Genomic DNA, 17,904 nt, shown 5'->3' with positions numbered 1-17,904 from the left:
CCGTCGCCCCTATCTCCTGCGCTCTCGCATCCATTTCTCATTACTACCGACAACATCACGTGCTCGCAGCCGGCGACGACATTTGCCAGAGACAGCAAAGCCGTGGCAGCGGTGACGTCTAGCGGCATTGATCGGCCTCCTTTCCCGCGCTCGTCGCCAGTCATAAAGCCCACTGGCGGTCACCGCCGCAGTTTCGTCGACGCGCTCTGCTGGAGAGCTGAAAGCCGAGCTCCTGCTCTCAGTATCGCCATGCCCATCGTCTTATACAACCTCGTCGGCAGTCCACCCTGCGGCTTCATCCGATCCCTGGCCAAGGAGATCGGAGTGGAGCTCAGCGTGAAGAACTTGGATTTCATCAACAAGGAACACCTTTCCGAAGACTTTCTCAAGGTAAGTATGACGATATCTTCGGAATGCTTCTAGAGTGCGAGCGGGTGCCGATGACGCTTTCTGGCTATTTTTGCATCTCATGGGCGTGTTCTGCAGAGGAAATTCACCAAGGCCGCATGACCATTTCTTCCCTCAAAGTGATACTTTTGTGTGTGATAGGTGAATGTGACGACCGAAAGCAATGCGCTGTAGTGTGGCAAGACATGCGGAAGATTTCTTCAAAAGAAAAACTCAAGCAGTGCAATGGGTGGAAAATGCAGGCTTGAGATTTCGCAAAATTACAACCTTAGATCAAAGCAGAAGAAATAAAAATTTTTCTCAACCTCAACCTTCCTTTAGCAATTGCATGCAAACCCTTCTTTTGGAATCAGTGGGAATAAATACCGTCCTCGGTTGAAACTTCGCGCCATATAAAACAGGAACATCGTGGCGAAACCTATTCTTTCAAAAACGACACGCTACAGGATGGTCATGGAAAAGGACCAAGCTGATACTTAGCGCTGAAATATTTTCACAAAATTGTAAGCTTTCTGCTAACAACTTCTAGACAAACTACGTACTTCAATATGAGCCATCTTTTTTAGTTGCGGCCTGAAATCTTACCGAATTTGACAATTTAAAAATAGCCTCATTTTATTTAAAAGATAAACTATCATCGAGATTTATCATTAAAATTTTCATAAAAGGCCTTCCCCAGCTAGGAATTGTGCCCCAAAAGTAAAGTGCTGCATTGTTTTGTTTCAAACTGCAAGCTAAACCATAATGCAAAGAAGAATTGGTTTCGCGTTGGGTCATTAAAAATTGCAACAATCATGCGTTGTAGTGCACATAAACGGCAATTGGCTGTTCTCTTGTTGCTGTAGTGGCACAAGTTCTGAAAATATATTGGAAGCCTCGTTCGCTTTATTATCCCTGTTTTGTTTAGTGCGTATGTTAAAGATTTTCCCATTTGGCGAGAGGTGATCTTTCCTAAGAGCAATGCTTCAATGTTGTTTTAGGTTAAATTATTTTATTAGCTCGATATTTTTTTTGTTATTGAGTTTAGTAATATCAGAGTAATGGTGACATCACTCTCCTCACTTTAGGACCGGCGCCTCTATGCTAATGCTTATGTACTCAATCTGAACGCACTGAAGAAATTGTTATTTGGTTGACTAATGGGATTGATTTCTTTATGCATAGTTGTTTTACTAAACTTGATTATTGTCCTCTCCCTACATTTTATTTTTCTGATGTTATGGAACCCGGCTATTGAATGTGGATACCAACATGAATAATTAACTAGGGAAACACACCACTCTTGACAAATCGCACATACAACATACGCAAAACCGGGTGGCCTCATGTACAATTCTAGAGTGCGTGCAGATGTTCTCGAGTTCAGCTGTAACTTTCTCGAGTGTGTTTACATGGGGTACTCTTTCCTCGCAGGTGTTCTAGCTCGCTAAACTTCTCGTCTCTAATTTATTGTGTAGCGTTTTAAATTTTAAAGCGGCCCTACATAGAGATGTCAGTCGTACGATGTTGCGGGAAAAATGCGAAAGCATCTCCGATCAAAAAGTCCTTCAGGCCTGGGGCACCGAAACTGCGCGAACAATCATTACAAAGCAAAGGACAGATATAATCGCAGCTTCCAAGATGAACGTTACGCACCAACCAGTCAGCCAGACTGGTACCGCTGCGAGAGGTACCGCATAACGTCTTAAGGGGACAGGGTAGGCCCTATACCTCCAATGTATTTTAGCCTATGTTTGTGACCCATTTTCTCAGGATCTGTTAAGGTTAGAACAATCATATTGGTATCATTGAAATTAGCTTCCCATGTTCTCTTTACTGAACCAGGAGTATTTTGTAATAAGAAGAGGAATTTTTTTGTTCTTACTTTTAGTGAACGTACTCATTTTTTAGGCCAAAATGGCCAATGAATAGCTTGTGAAACAAAATCTCTTAAACTAATTTTTATAATTCTGGTTCAGTAGATTGCCCCTTACGCTGCAAAAATGTTGGCAAAAAATGATGTTTCTAGCTTCAGTGGTTCCTGAGAAAAAGGGGCAAAGGTTGCGAAATTAGACATTTCGAGATAAGTAGCTTTGAAGTAACCGAAAGCGCTTTATTCCAACCCTGCACACTATAAATGCATGCAGATGTATCAGATCAATAGCCGGCAGCCTCGTAGTCACCTCCAGAGTCAATCGTTCTCTTTTTCGTTCTCTGCCTTGCTTTTCGGGCCTCTTTTGTAACCAGCTGTGCAACCCTGTATGCAAAGTAAAGTCGTCGCTCCCAGCAGCTGCACCTTTTTCTGTGCATCGTAAGGCATGCGCAGTCCTCATGTTGACTTTATAGAGGCCAGAAGTAAATTTCAGGTTCTCTTTCCTTGCACCAGAGGTGCCCCGCCAGAGACGGTTTGTTCACTTGAAGACTTAAGCGTTCCTTCGCACCAGGGGTGCCCCGTCAGAGACGGTCTCGCGATGAGTTGAGATGCAGGGGTAAGGCAAATACTTGAAGTTTTATATACAAATATTTACCGCATATACAAGTTTAGGCACTAGAGACAAATTAAACAGCTAAGGACAAACAACAAAAAGGGTGGATCTGGCTAATACTAGAGGAGGCCCGTACTCGGCATAGCCGATGATGCATAGCATCTCACCTTAGCGCAGAACCCCGCTTCCGGCTCCGGGGCCCGGTTTTAAAGCCCTAAAGGCCCGGCCCACATTTCGTAGCTTCCAATCATGTTGTGCTCTTAACATGATTGGTTCTTCAAGGGCATGGCCAGCCCTCCGGCTTCAACAAGGTAAACCACCCTCTCTACCACTAAATAAATATAAAAACAAACACAAATACACATTCGTGCCAGTACGTGCGCGAATCGGTACCGCGGGGCGGGGGACACCCGTACTTCCTGGCGCGTTCGTGAGCGGCCGCGTTCCGAGAAAGCAGACGCTTCGCTTTGAGCGATCCCAGCCGCGTTCCGATCACCCCGCGTACACTAACGATCCCTTACACCAGACGTTGTCTTATTTGACGTCTGGAATTGATGTGAAGAAGATCACCTTACGCAGATGAGAGAGTAAGTGCAAGCAACGCCAGCTCTTCGTGCTGCGTTTTCGAGCAGCTGCTCACCGCACACTTTACACGCACAGCTTTCAACGATGGCACTTGACAGCATGTCAGTGTCAATCAGAGCATAGCCGCGGTCTCAGAAGCTTGTGTTAGGTCATCCATGTGTCCTGCCGAGTGCGACAGCTTTGAAGACGCGCGTTCCGAGTCCAGCGTCGGAATGCGTTGCGGGGATTTGGTGCCCTGAGTAACGAACTTATGCTGATTCCCGCGAAAGCGACGTTTCTGAAATAACTTCTTCGTCTTCATCATATCATGAACGCTCAGAATGTAGTCTCAAAGCAATCAAAAACCGATTTTGACTATAAAAGCAAACCGAAAGAGAAACAAAATAACGCGCGTCGCGAGAGATACCGGCAGCGTCTGAGGATTGTTTTGGCCGAAAACGAAACGCTAGGTATTTATTGATGTTGCTTGAGGAGCAGTAACTATTCTGCTAAACATGGAGAAAACAGGCGTTTTTTTCTCATTTTTTTTTCAACCTAGGAGACGTACAGATCTCGCATAGATGTGAAAAGAGGCATGGTCGGTCACCACCTAGGTTTCGGAAAGGGTCAATTTTCGGGGTAAATAATTCTTGCACACGCAAGCGACCCATTGGAAATCGTGGAGGAAAGATTGGGAATTGCAAATATCGAAAAAACAAAAAAGCAATTTTTTCAAAATTTTTGCCTACCCTGTTCCCTTAAACTAGCGCAGAACTACTTTTACACACTGTGTGGAAGGTTCAGACTTCTGATACCCTTTGGGGCTCGTTCTAGTATGCCTACGCGGTCACTGGCGGCTTCAATGGCCTCACTACCAGACGAAAGCAAGTTGCCCAGTCTTTCTTTGCTAGCCAGCCGACGTCTTCCCACGCACTTATTTCTTAGGTCTGTGACTGGGAACAACCCTTTTCTCACTTAGTTGTCGCAGCCCGTGAAAATGATACTTGATCCTAATGTAACCGGCAATGCTTTCAGTAGCGCAGTTAGCCTTTGCATAAATAGACACGTTGTCGTCAACACATTTTTGACAGAGCAGGTACAGATTTATTCAGTCGTGAAATAGGCGGCCAGAAGCAATGCCGGAGCAGACCCTAGAGTTTTCTGACGTCGCAACACAAGTGAAAACGTTAACGTTGGTTTTTTCTTATGATAAGCTTTACTGCATCTGTAAACCCAACTGTTGTGTGCTCGTTGAAATGAAAGCGCGAGGCAATTTTCTCTTCGCATAGCTCTGCCCCTCTTTATGTTTACATACTCCAGTCAGATGTAAAGTATACGTGAGGAATGCATTCTTTTGACTTCCTTTACAGCTCCCGCTAAAATAATGAAGAGGTGACAGTTTTATATCCAAATTTTTCTGTTCTGATTAATTAATCCCCTCTGCAGCGCCAACGCTTCACAACAATACAAGCTGCAGTAGCTTACAGAAAAACGCCGATAATCTGTTCATTTAAAGAATTAAGAGGCCAACGTGAGACAGTTGTACAACAAAACACATGTGAAGTTTTTCGCGTTTTTAATCTGAGCTTAATTACCCGCCTATGCATGATCGAAGGGCCACTAAAGTTTGGCCTAAGTGTTGTGTAGATCTTGTCACAAACCAGTGAACCTCAAAACCCCAACAAGTGCACAGAAATTCTGGCTCGCAATAGGCAAGCCTGCATAAGGTTAGCGAAGTATTGAATTCATTCATGTCCTAACTTACTGATGGAGGTAGACAAAGAAAACATGCTTCGAAAGTATTTGGGGGGGTTTTGTCTTTGTCCAAAGTAAAATGCATCGATGTGCAACCAGTGCGAAGTCCTAGCCATGACCATTGCTATATTTAACAGAGAATATCTTTTAAGAGTATGGACCTATAAATATGCGGCACACGCATATGGGCAAATATGGGAGGCATTACGCATTTAATATTATAGATTTAAAGGATCGAGTGCAACATTTCACTGTTCCATTTCATTTGCCAAGTTCTGAAGGTCTAAGAAAAGAATATTGAAGAAAATCGGCGTTGGGAGCTTTTCTTTATTGAAAGTCCAATTCGGCCACCTCTCGCAACTCTGATATTCCCGAAGACTTCTAGATGCACCGAGTAATAGTTCCCTATCTTGAGATAAGCATTTTATTTCACATCTGTAGCAAAAGCGAACATTTCTTAGAAAATGTTACACATTGCATGTTCATCTTTTTCCTTGATCATACTGCAAAGTGCATTTTTCAAATCGCATAGCATTTCCAGCATTATTCCTGATTTTCTCGCTGCAAGACGTCAATCGCGTGAAAAAAAATTGTCTTCTGAGTGAAACAAAAAAGTTCGCTTATGGTTACTGATGAAGGCTTAATTGTTTTCAAAATTTTTATATTTCTTTCTGCAGACCTTCAATTTGCAATTCTGCAAAATCGCAAAAGTGAAGACTTTTGATATGCGTTTTTTTTGCATATAAGATATCGCGTTTGCTACCGAACAAAGGTAGTTTCATTCGTATGGACACAGTTATCTATTCCATAATAAAAACATAATTGAAAACGAAAATGATCATGCGACTCCGATGGATGTCCTTGTCTGCACACACCCTGATGTCCTGTAAAGCTGCGAACGAAGGCCTAGAACATGGTATGCACTCAACTGAAAGACGACGCTGCAGTCGACGCTATCAAATGCCTACTCATCGAAAGATAAACGGACCGCCCATCAGCAGACGGATGGTCTCTCCAGTGCTCATTCGGCGGTATTGTGCAGCGCTGTAAGTTTTTTTGGTTGCTTTTGTCCATTGTCCATTGCCCCGAACAAACACAAGGCAGAGCTTAAGGCGCGTTTATGTGCACTCGGCCCACGAGAAAAGCATCGCTCGCGATCAGTCACGCTACCCCGTTTGGGCTACGCCTGACGAAATGCGAACTCCCTGCGCGCCGTCGGCGGTTCTCTTTGGAGCTGCGCAGAATGATCGCAGAACCGCGGGCCATCTACATTCCGTTCGCCCGTTTTTCATCGCAGCCTCATCCGTTTCGCTTCATTCGCGGCAATTCTTGTAAGAGTTCAATGCATCGACAAAGTCCCATTCCTACCTAGCAAAGAAGGTTGTACAACATGACCTGGTGGGCGAGTTGGTCTGACATATTAGTTGCTTAAGATTAGCAACGAAGGTGCTGCCTCTCCTCGTTGCGAGCTCGCTTGCTTTGAGTTCACGGCTCAAGCGGTCTCGGACCTTCGTCCAACATGTGTCATTCTTCAGCGACAAACGGAAACGAGAGAAAAAAAAATCATCAAACATTACGGTGCATGCAGCAAGCGGGATGCTTCGGCCGAGAAACGTACAAATGAGGCCGAAAACAGCAGTCGTAAACAGCTCAAATGTGGAGAGACCGCTGCTCTGTCGTATCTTTTCCCACGCGTTCTGTTCGGTTGGCTTATGGGCTTTAACGTTCCAAAGCGACTCAGGCTATGAGAGATGAGAGACGCCGTAGTGAAGGGCTCCAGAAATTTCGACCAACTGGGGTTCTTTAACCTGCACTGACATAGCACAGTACACGGGCCTCTGGAATTCCGCCTCCATCGAAATTCGACAGCCATGGCCGGGATCGAACCCGCGTCTTTCAGGTCAGCAGCCGAACATCACAACCACTGAGTCACTGCAGCGAACTCCTATGCGTTCTCTTTGCGCTGTTGGTGCCGGAAATAGAGACGCTTAATTTTTGTCATACACACATGAGCGTCGTTTTATGACTTCGATAGACATCTCCACCTTGCTATTCGACGCAAATGCAACGTTTGAGCCGCCGGCGCCAGTCACTTTGTTCGAGCAGGCATTAGCCATTTTGCTCCGCGCGATGCCCTGTAGGTCGACGCAGCCGCCGGCGTCAATCATATTGTTCGAGCAGGCATCAGCCATTTTCCTCTGCGCGATGCACTGTAGGTCGACGCAGCCGCCGGCGTCAATCATATTGTTCGAGCAGGCATCAGCCATTTTCCTCTGCGCGAAGCATTTTAGGTCGACGCAGTCGACGGTGCCGGCGCCCGAATGGAGCAGGTGGAGCCAAGTCTGCGCCGGGCTCGTCGGGGTGCGCTGGCAGACGTCGGCAACATCAGCGCTGCAATGCGTCGGACTATACCAGGAGTTGTTTTCGCTAACGTAACTCAGAGTGTGCGAGCGTGCGGGCGCATGTTCGTTACGTCGGACTATATTCACGGCCTAAGCGCCCTCTCAGAGCAATGTTCTAGGGCCATTTTTATAAATGTTTTCTACAAGCCTAAAATGTCTGTCTGTTCGTTGCTGCTAACCAGTACATAGCCACCCGAATCATGCGTAAAAATTTCCAAGCATTGCCCAGGCAGTCATTTTTACTCGTTGAAGATGCTTAACGTCGTCACATTTCCGCATATTTATAATCTTGCCCTGACCAGCATGTAACAAAAGCTCCCGTTAGTACACGTTGTACGGCTCGTGTAAGTGGTTGTTAAATTAGTGTTAATATTTAATTTACACTAGATTCGATTTGCACATTACTGAAAAACGTCACGCCGACACTGCATATTGTTTTTGCAGTAGAATTCCCGATACCTTGTGGTCATATGCGCGGAGCTGTGCAGCAAAATTGCCTCGGCATAGGCCATTTTTTTTTTTTGCAAACTGCAGAGTGCAGTTGTGTTTTTAGCACGCTGACAGTATGACAGGACATCAAGGGCGACAAGAGGTGTAAAAAAATTAGTTTAATTATTTAATGACATTTCTTGCTTTCTTCGGGTTCCAGAAAAAACGTCCTCGGAAAAAATGTACCCGGAAAAAAATGTCACTGAAAAAATATATGCGGAAGAAACGTTCTCATTTTCGAAGCAGGAAAAAATCCCTCGAAATATTTCACCAAACGTCCCGTAACACCCCCTGGGGGGGGGGGGGGGGGACAGCTATATTTTCAATGCTGCCGGGTGCCCACTGGTTTATAAGGGGCACTAGCTTTCCCCTGATCTGGGGCGGTATGCAATGTGCTCTAAACTGGATACTTGTCCCCGCTGGCGCTGTGCTAAACGTAATGACTGCACAACGTAATGGCTGCAAAAGTACGTTGATTGTGGACCGTCCCTCAAGAGACTAATGCCAGAAGCTGCCCGAGACATAATAGGCTCTTTTGGTACATGATATCTTTCCGGCACCTACACGCGGGCAAACAAAGCTAAAACCTACTTAACTTTCCGGCGAACGCCTCCCACTAATCCCCTTGCGATGTGGAGCGTCCACTCGGCCGGCCACTCTTGATGGAGGAACAGGGCCGACAATGCAACATTGTACGCTACAGCGATTCCACTGATCGGCTTTGAAGTGACTAAACAACGCACGGATTCTGGGCGCTCATACCTTCCATGGAGCTGAGACAAACCTAGTAGCTGTCATCGAGAACCCTGAGGGGTCCCGAACTTAGCGGAGATCAGTGTCAATCACTCATGAAGTTTTTACAGGACACTACCCATAAGTAACAGTGGTATCGCCACAATCATTTAAATCAGTGACTTAGGCGGAGTAATTGCTGAGAGGTTACTTTAAGCCTAATATCCAAGGAATTGAATCTTTGAGTGTTTTTTCGCTTGGGGAACATTTGTCCTAGAGGCAATTTTTTCGGGGGAAGTATCTTCCAGGAACATTTTTTTCCTACACCCGTTTTCTTCACATGGGTGAACCGGTTGACTGAATATTAACGCGATAACGTTTAAGGCCCCGTTACCCAGAAAATTCACGTCGGCGTTGTCGTGTTGTGAGCGAAATATAGTGTGGCGTAAGGGGGCCCAGGTGGTTACCCGCCAGTGAAACTTGATTGGCCACCTAGGTCACGTGACCTTGTGGCTTTACCACAACCTGCCCACCAGATTGTGAGAAAACTGACCACGGTGTCATGTGGCTGTTAAATCAATTATTGATCTCTACGAAAGGTTGTCGGGAAGAGGAATTTGGGTCGCACAAGCCCCACTGGTAGGAGCGCTTTCCATCCCAGGGCAGTGGTAAATCCTTTTTATCCGCTTCACCATTACGGATGGAGTGATGTGAGGACTCCCAGGGACCTGTGAGCGTAAAGCTGAGAATTACCTATTCCACATATACGGTCTTTAAACCATTAAAGCTATCGCGCCATATCCTCACCGGGAAGCTTAAGTGTCCCCTCCAATTTATTGAAGACTTATCAGCCGTGTTTGACTGTCCCTCATGTGAAAGCCTGACTGTTTCGAAACACCTAACCATATCAACTGGACAGCGAGTTTTCTTGTTTAATAATCACAGTAAGTGTATTAAAATTCCAAGCCATTATTGGCCACTGACGTTTTAGGTGCTCTGAGGCGTCCCAAAAGGTTCTGTTCTGCGTCCACGTTGTTTTTAAGCATCAGCGATCAAATAGTTCGTGTATTCGTGTTCGTGTATACTTCCCCGAAGTATGAGTTGGGACGTTGAGGTGTCTTTAGATTGTGCTCACCTAGAATAACGCACATAAATGTCTCACATCATGACTTCCGATCTTGTGGACACCCGAGAAGTGGATTAACTCGTAAGAGACATCAGATGGGAAGGTGTTGGAGCGCAGCTGATAGTAGTTTGGCACATTGCCGTCATATTGTCGGCGCATTGCCGCATTGTTGTGAAAGCATATTTTTGCTCAGTATGCGCTCGGTCACATTGACTGATGCTGCTATTTGCGCTACAGTATTGTAACCAAGCTATGAGTTACCTCTTTCTAACTATTTTGCTTCAGTTTGCTAGTTCTTTAATAACAGAACAGTGCACTTTAACTCTTTACAGATCTCTATTTGGAGCCCTGCGAAAGATACATCGGTGGGGTTTTGGCAGGTGGATTTTACAGCAAGGCGGACAACATGTGCGTGATCGGGTTCTGTGAAGAAATGGCTAGCTAACTAAAATTAACTGAACAACTTTTTTACTTCTGATCGCAAGGCCAACATTATATTAAGAAATTGAAGGCTGTCAGCGAAAGAAGCTGAGTTCAAAAATACGCATTTTTTCGCTCATAAAGTTGGATTCCTGCAGTACACATTTTTAAAATGGCGTCGCTGGACGTAGTATTGCAGAGGAAATCACCCTAACTGCTTCTAGGGCATAAAATGTACAAAATGGTTTCCGTATTTGTTGCATTAGAAGTGCGAGCAAGGCCATTTTAAAAATGTGCTCTGCGGGAAGCCAACTTTAGGAGCTAAAAAAACGCGTATTTTTGACGCCAAATATTTTGAAATGTATTGCCGATAAAGAAAATTTAAAAACTGAACTCAGCTTCAACTTTGACAATCTGCAATTTCTTACTAAAATGCTGGCCCCTAAAAACAAATCTAAAAAGTTAATTAGTTAATTTTAGTTAATTGTTTAATCACTGAACTCTATAGCGTGCATGATGTCCGCATAGCTGTACAATGCACCTGCACAAACCGCAACGCCGTATATCTCACAGGTTTTAAAATAATGATCTGTAAACAGTTAAAAAAACACCTATATAGTGTTTGGACTCTTAAACTTGTAACCGCCACCACGAGAAGTCAAAAACTCCCCCAGCCAGCGGAAAATTCATGTTCTGGTTTAAACTTCGCTCATAAAATTGCCTACGAGTGGCCTATGAACTACAAGAAAATCTACCATATAAGCACGCAGCAGCACCAACACCCTGTTTATCATAAGACATGGGTTAATAAGTTACGAAACAATTCCAAAACAAACATTTAAATAAATTATGAAATAAACAACGCATACACATGACGTGTTGTAATTGAATTACTAATCACCTCATGCACTATTTCGCCCAATCTTTTTTATTATGATCCTCCCTTTAATAAAAACAAATCCCCTTTAAGTCAAAGAAGTCTAGGAGCGATTATGTTTATGTGGCGCATGAAGGTATGAGATGGGGAGCGGCCATATTTATTATTGCTCATGCCGGGTCATGCACCAAGGAGCTCAAAAACATACCAGCTGCTGGAGCTGACAGCCCGACAGGTTCTATTCTGCTCGCGCTCACCGTTCTCTACATCCTCGAGCGTGCAGAAGCGGTGGCGCTAGAGAGGCGCCTGCCCAGTGCGAACAAGGAGTTTGCGCTAAAGTGGCCAAGGATATGGGCCCAAAAGTGAAAAAAAAAAACGTATCCACAGTTATCTTCACGCCGGTAAGTTTAAGTCGATAGTCCGTGAAGGACGCCGAGCCGGGGAAAGCAAGCTCGGGCGGCCGAGCCTGGCTGCTTCGCAAAGGGCGAGGGGAACCAGAAGGTGAGGGTGTTGATGGAAGGAAAAAGCGGGAAAAGCCGCCCAGTAATTGGTAGCGAATTGGTCGTGATCCAGTAGTAATGTCCGCTGGTGCAGTCGGCTTGAAGTTGGCCAGGAAATGCCAGCGCAGAAAATGCACCCGTGCAGGATTTGCGGGCGATATGTAACGTGCCCTGCCCGAGTAGCTGCGAACGAATGTATAGTGTGCGGCAGCCGCCAAGGCGATGCCTCGGGTGCTGGCGACGGTGAAACAGCGGCGCACGGCACTGGAATTGCGGTCTGCTGCCTGGAGCTGCCATGTACAGTATTGAGAGTTTTTATAGTGAATATTTTCAAAAATTTTCCCGCCTCAACCGCTAGCTCGTTTGCGGTGAAACTGCGCACAGAGCTTCCGTATTATGGTAGCTTTTCTATCGTAGCAAGTTTTACAACAGTACTTACTTAGTTGAGCCGTGCATGACGCCAAAACGTAATCGTATGCGTAGAGACCGGTGAACCAAAACCCGCAAACGCAGTTTTTTCGCTGAAGGGCGACAGTGGCGCCATCTGTTTCCTGCAGTGGAAAGCGTGTGACAAGGCGCCGAGGCGAGCGTTGCATGATGTGCGGATTCTTTTAATATGCAGTTCCGGCATTTGCGTCCGCTTCAACTGTAGCGCTTCTAATATTCTCGGGTAACTGAGCAGAAAAAAATATCATAATAACTGATTTAACGAGTCATTACCATTGAAAGCATATTGTTAGCAACTCTCACCTCGGCGCCATGTCGTGACGCTTTCCACTGCAGAAAACAGATGGCGCCACTGTCGCCCTTCAGCAAAAAAGCTGCGTTTGCGGGTTTTGGTTCACCGATCTCTACGCAGACGATCACGTTTTCGCATCATGCACGGCTCAACTAAGTACCGTTCTAAAACTTGCTACGATACAAAAGTTACCATAATACGTAAGCTCTGTGTGCAGTTTCACCGCAAGCGATCTAGCGGTTTAGGCGGGAAAAGTTTTGAAAATATTCACGATAAAAACGCAGAATACTGTACTACGGAACTGGTCGAAGCGAGCGACGGGATGTACGGGCTGACGTGAAAAGCGTGCCCGCTGTGGAATTTAACCGAATTCGGGGGGCACAGGATGCAAGTCCGGGATGTAAGGGTAAGAATTAGAAGGATCCGGTCGTGCTGAGACCATAGGCGGAGTTCAATGGGGCCCGCTGTAATGCGTCCATGTCGCAAGTATGCCACCGCCTACGGCACCTGTCTCGTCTCTCGCGGAGGCACACCGACGTGTGAAGGTGCCACAGAACCAGGGAGCCGTGGTAAGTGGTTCAGGTGGAGTGTAATGCGCGACAGGTCTCTGATGTGGCGTGCATGCGTGCCTCGCGAAGGGAGGGACAGATGGCTTCACCGGGGTGGGCATGAGGTGGCAGGCGAACATGTTACTAGAAACGATGATACGCCGCAAGTCATGGAGCTTTCCAAAGAGATGGGATATGTTTCGAGAGAGAGCTCGTCTGGTGGCGTCTCGAGGGCAGGCGCCAGAGCTGCCAAGCAGGCCTGGGCAGGAGGCGCCGTGGGACGGGAGCTCGTAGGTTGATGTTCGTCCGTAGTCAAGCAGGTTGTACCAATCGAGCGGCAGGCAGGGAAAGGTTTACGCCAAAAATTTGAATAAGTTGTCCTTCAAGCAGCCGTAACGGTACTCACCCGGCGGCATAAGATCGAGCTTGAAGCATATATCGGGAAGCAACTCCATCTTCAAGAGAAGGTATACAAAGCCAGAGCTGTGACCGGACTCCGTTCACGTAGAGCTGACAGTTCACTTGCGCAAACCAAATGACGGGGCTGTGTGCGCGGAACGGCCTTAGTTGCAGACGAGAAGGTTTGTGAAGCTCGGGTGGCCGCCACTCGTCTTCAGCCACGTCGATGGCAAAAAGGCAGAAATTCGAGGGTGTAGTGTTTTGGTTTTGGGGGCGTTGAGGCAGTGCTCGGTGACCAAATATGTGGCGCATAGTGGAATTTATTTATTTAATTATTTATTAGAGATACTATCAATCCGGTCAGGACCAAGATAGGAGTGATACAAGGTACAGATTACAAAGGCGGAACACGACAATGAGATGCAGAGCAGCCTCCTTTATTATAGCTGATGTCAGGCCATGGACGAAGGTGTGAGTCATGCACCAAGGAGAACAACGCTACTGTTGGAGCTGGGAGCTTGACCTCTTCTATTGCCCTAGCGCTCACCGTTATTCTACCACCTCACGCGTTCAGAAGCGATGGCGCTACAGTTTCATTGATGTACCAGTGTCTGATCCGATTGCTAGAGAACTGCCCACCGTGGCGGGCGGCAGTTAAAGTAATTGTTGGTCGAGAAAGGTTGCTCGAGAATAGCAACCTGGGTCTCACAAGGTCCGCCGGTGCTTGTGTTTTAAACAGCCAGTGGCGTGGGCAGTGGGGCTTCGCTTAACCTCTGCGCTATTTCGCCAGGAGTAGTATGAGGACTCCCAGGGACCTATGAATATAAAGTAGAGAATGATCAACCCCACATGTAAGGGAAGATGCCCGTTGACGCTATAAGGTCCTACCCTTAAGGTGGAGCTCAAGTGTCCCAGTTTTTCTATTCGTGCATTCTGCTAGCGTATCATAGACTCTTGTTTCTTCAGTACTCTTTTTCCCTTTTCGCGCCACCGCGATGGCTCAGTGGTTATGGTGCTCGGCTGCTGACCCGAAAGACACGGGTTCAATCCCGGCGGCGGCGGTTGAATTTCTTTGGAGGAGAAATTCTAGGGGCGCGTGTACTGTGCGATGTCAGTGCACGTTAAAGAACCCGAGGTAGTCGAAATTTCCGGAGCCCTTCACTACGGCGTCTCTCATAGCCTGAGTCGCTTTGGGACATTAAACCCCATAAACCGACCGACCGACCGACCGACCGACCGACCGACCGACCGACCGACCGACCGACCGACCGACCGACCGACCGACCGACCGACCGACCGACCGACCGACCGACCGACCGACCGACCGACCGACCGACCGACCGACCGACCGACCGACCGACCGACCGACCGACCGACCGACCGACCGACCGACCGACCGACCGACCGACCGACCGACCGACCGACCGACCGACCGACCGACCGACCGACCGACCGACCGACCGACCGACCGACCGACCGACCGACCGACCGACCGACCGACCGACCGACCGACCGACCGACCGACCGACCGACCGACCGACCGACCGACCGACCGACCGACCGACCGACCGACCGACCGACCGACCGACCGACCGACCGACCGACCGACCGACCGACCGACCGACCGACCGACCGACCGACCGACCGACCGACCGACCGACCGACCGACCGACCGACCGACCGACCGACCGACCGACCGACCGACCGACCGACCGACCGACCGACCGACCGACCGACCGACCGACCGACCGACCGACCGACCGACCGACCGACCGACCGACCGACCGACCGACCGACCGACCGACCGACCGACCGACCGACCGACCGACCGACCGACCGACCGACCGACCGACCGACCGACCGACCGACCGACCGACCGACCGACCGACCGACCGACCGACCGACCGACCGACCGACCGACCGACCGACCGACCGACCGACCGACCGACCGACCGACCGACCGACCGACCGACCGACCGACCGACCGACCGACCGACCGACCGACCGACCGACCGACCGACCGACCGACCGACCGACCGACCGACCGACCGACCGACCGACCGACCGACCGACCGACCGACCGACCGACCGACCGACCGACCGACCGACCGACCGACCGACCGACCGACCGACCGACCGACCGACCGACCGACCGACCGACCGACCGACCGACCGACCGACCGACCGACCGACCGACCGACCGACCGACCGACCGACCGACCGACCGACCGACCGACCGACCGACCGACCGACCGACCGACCGACCGACCGACCGACCGACCGACCGACCGACCGACCGACCGACCGACCGACCGACCGACCGACCGACCGACCGACCGACCGACCGACCGACCGACCGACCGACCGACCGACCGACCGACCGGCCGGCCGGCCGGCCAGCCAGCCAGCCAGCCAGCCAGCCAGCCAGCCAGCCAGCCAGCCAGCCAGCCAACCTTTTTCCCTTTCTCTTGATGCTACCCCATTCATTTCGCCTTCAGTAGCTTGCACCATCTCCCTTAATTTTCCAGAGCCTTTTTTTTATCCCGATCTTGGTCCGTCACAACTCTGCCCCATAATTTCACTTGTGAGATCCTGGCACTGTGCATGACCAGAGACTGTCTGCCAGATACGCCGTATTTTTAATTACTGTCTAAATATTTTACTTCAATGTTCCTTTTCTGAAGTCACTACTTTAAGTAGAGTTTCGGTCCGGAGTAGCTGTTTGACCAGTGCTACAATTAGTATGCGCTGCAAAGTAACAGGTTATTACAGTTTAGGAGGTTGTCATTTTGCAGTTTAGGAGGACGCCAAAAGGATGAGCAATATGCTTTCCCGCTTACTCGCCCAAGACTACTTTAGCATGCAAAATTGTAATGGAGCAAGGTGTGTTGCTGGGCGAGTTGGTTGGGATTCATCTTGAGAAAAAACAGCGCTTGCAGACAAAGGACCAGAACAAGAAGGTTGTGTGCAGTTGTGTGTCCTTCTTGTTCTGGTCCTTTGTCTGCAAGCGCTGTTTTTTCTCAAGATTGTAATGGAGTTTTTTATCTTACCAACCCGGCATAGTTTACACGGATTAACGTGAATTTCTTACATAATTGTTCTTCTATAACACCTTGGCCACAAAGGGCAAATAAATTGAGCCCTCGGAGGATGGAGGCGCGGAAGGGGGGCTCATTAACCGATTCTGGCAAGCCTGAGATAATGAAGATAAAAAAGTACGCATAACACCCCCGAAAAGCATTTTATTTATTAAGTTCAACCAGACATTATTTAGCGCTTTAATGAATGTGATCATTTCAGTATGCCTCACTTGCGAATCATTTTATATTGAGCCAGATTTCCCAAATTACAGCAAATCTCGTCCGTTGAAAATTTCAATACTTTAGCTGTTTATTTCTTTCTTAGTGTTTCGGCAGCAAAAGACTCACTTCACCCCTTGAAGTTTAGCTTGACTGCTTCAATGTTTTTTTTCCCACTGAACTTATCGAAATTCGTGGCATTAATGATTACGTTCACTGCATCGAAAACTCTGTGTTCACGGCTGCGGAAAGGCGATTGGAGTGGTCTGGGCCGAGCGTTCAAGTGAAAAGTGTACTTCACCTAACTTTAGGCAGTGTCTAGTGGAAACAGCCTGTCGCACCACTACCTCGTCTAGCAAGACGTACGTCTGAGACACTCCAGCTGGAGAGCCAGATCAGAAAATTTCGGAAGGAACATATCGCGCTTTTTCTCCGGTGGTCGCTTTACATGCCGACTTCCTCACTGTTCCTCGCGAGGATAGCATCAAGACAAATTCGATGCCTCTAGGCCATTTCGGCTCATATTGTCTTCTCGTGAACCTCCGTGTGCAGCTGTTTAATCCACTGTGCCTTTTTCATCACTGACATTGCCTGCCTTTTTTTCACTATTGCAGATCAACCCTTTCCACACGGTGCCTACAATTGACGACGACGGGTTAATCGTATATGAGAGGTACAGCTTTGCGCATTTGTCATTTACTGAGCACCAAAGCTCAGCACAACGCTAAGGTGCTGCCTGCAGTAGGGTCGTATAATCTCATATACTAGACCTTAGTGCTGGCTAGGCGCTTGTCTGTCTTTTCGCTCAGGTCGCGATCGCAATAAACGAGCCCCGCCGCGTTTCATTGGGACCAATGATAATGTGAATATCCCCTTCGATGCAAATAATCATTCCCATCCTGTGCACCACTAAAAACCGTAGGTTGTGGAGCACGCGAAGGATCGCCCACCTAAAAAAACTCAGTCTTCGGCTCACATGTCACGTGATCCTCTGTGTTACAGCTGCGAGCCGCTGATCGGCTCTGCTGCAACCCAGTAGGCTATGCGGGACATCGAATGCAAGATTGACTCCTTGGGCTAGTTGTTAATTCATAAAATTGTGCAAAACATGAGGAGGACCTGGGAGAGGCACGTAAGATGGAACCAGCGACAACGGACACAGGACAAGAAATAGGAGGTAC

General features: G+C 48.2%; 1 protein-coding gene across 2 annotated transcripts in view; it reads left to right on the top strand.

The window, feature by feature from the left end:
• Positions 1–17,904, top strand: part of LOC149362275 (glutathione S-transferase 4-like) — a 28,565-nt gene that overhangs the window by 158 nt on the left and 10,503 nt on the right. The window contains exons 2-3 of one of the 2 annotated variants that reach the window (XM_089572966.1): positions 70–390; positions 17,338–17,396. In XM_089572966.1, coding sequence (XP_089429092.1) covers positions 250–390; positions 17,338–17,396 — 200 coding nt within the window. In that variant the 5' untranslated portion in view covers positions 70–249. Of the gene's footprint in view, positions 1–12; positions 391–17,337; positions 17,397–17,904 lie in introns of those variants that run through there. The other variant, XM_089572967.1, reaches the window with a different exon arrangement.

The sequence above is a fragment of the Amblyomma mixtum genome, chromosome 2 (genome assembly GCF_055824585.1).
Source record: "Amblyomma mixtum isolate Tamu chromosome 2, ASM5582458v1, whole genome shotgun sequence".
NCBI lineage: Eukaryota > Metazoa > Arthropoda > Arachnida > Ixodida > Ixodidae > Amblyomma > Amblyomma mixtum.
This window is presented reverse-complemented; position numbering and strand designations above follow the sequence as displayed.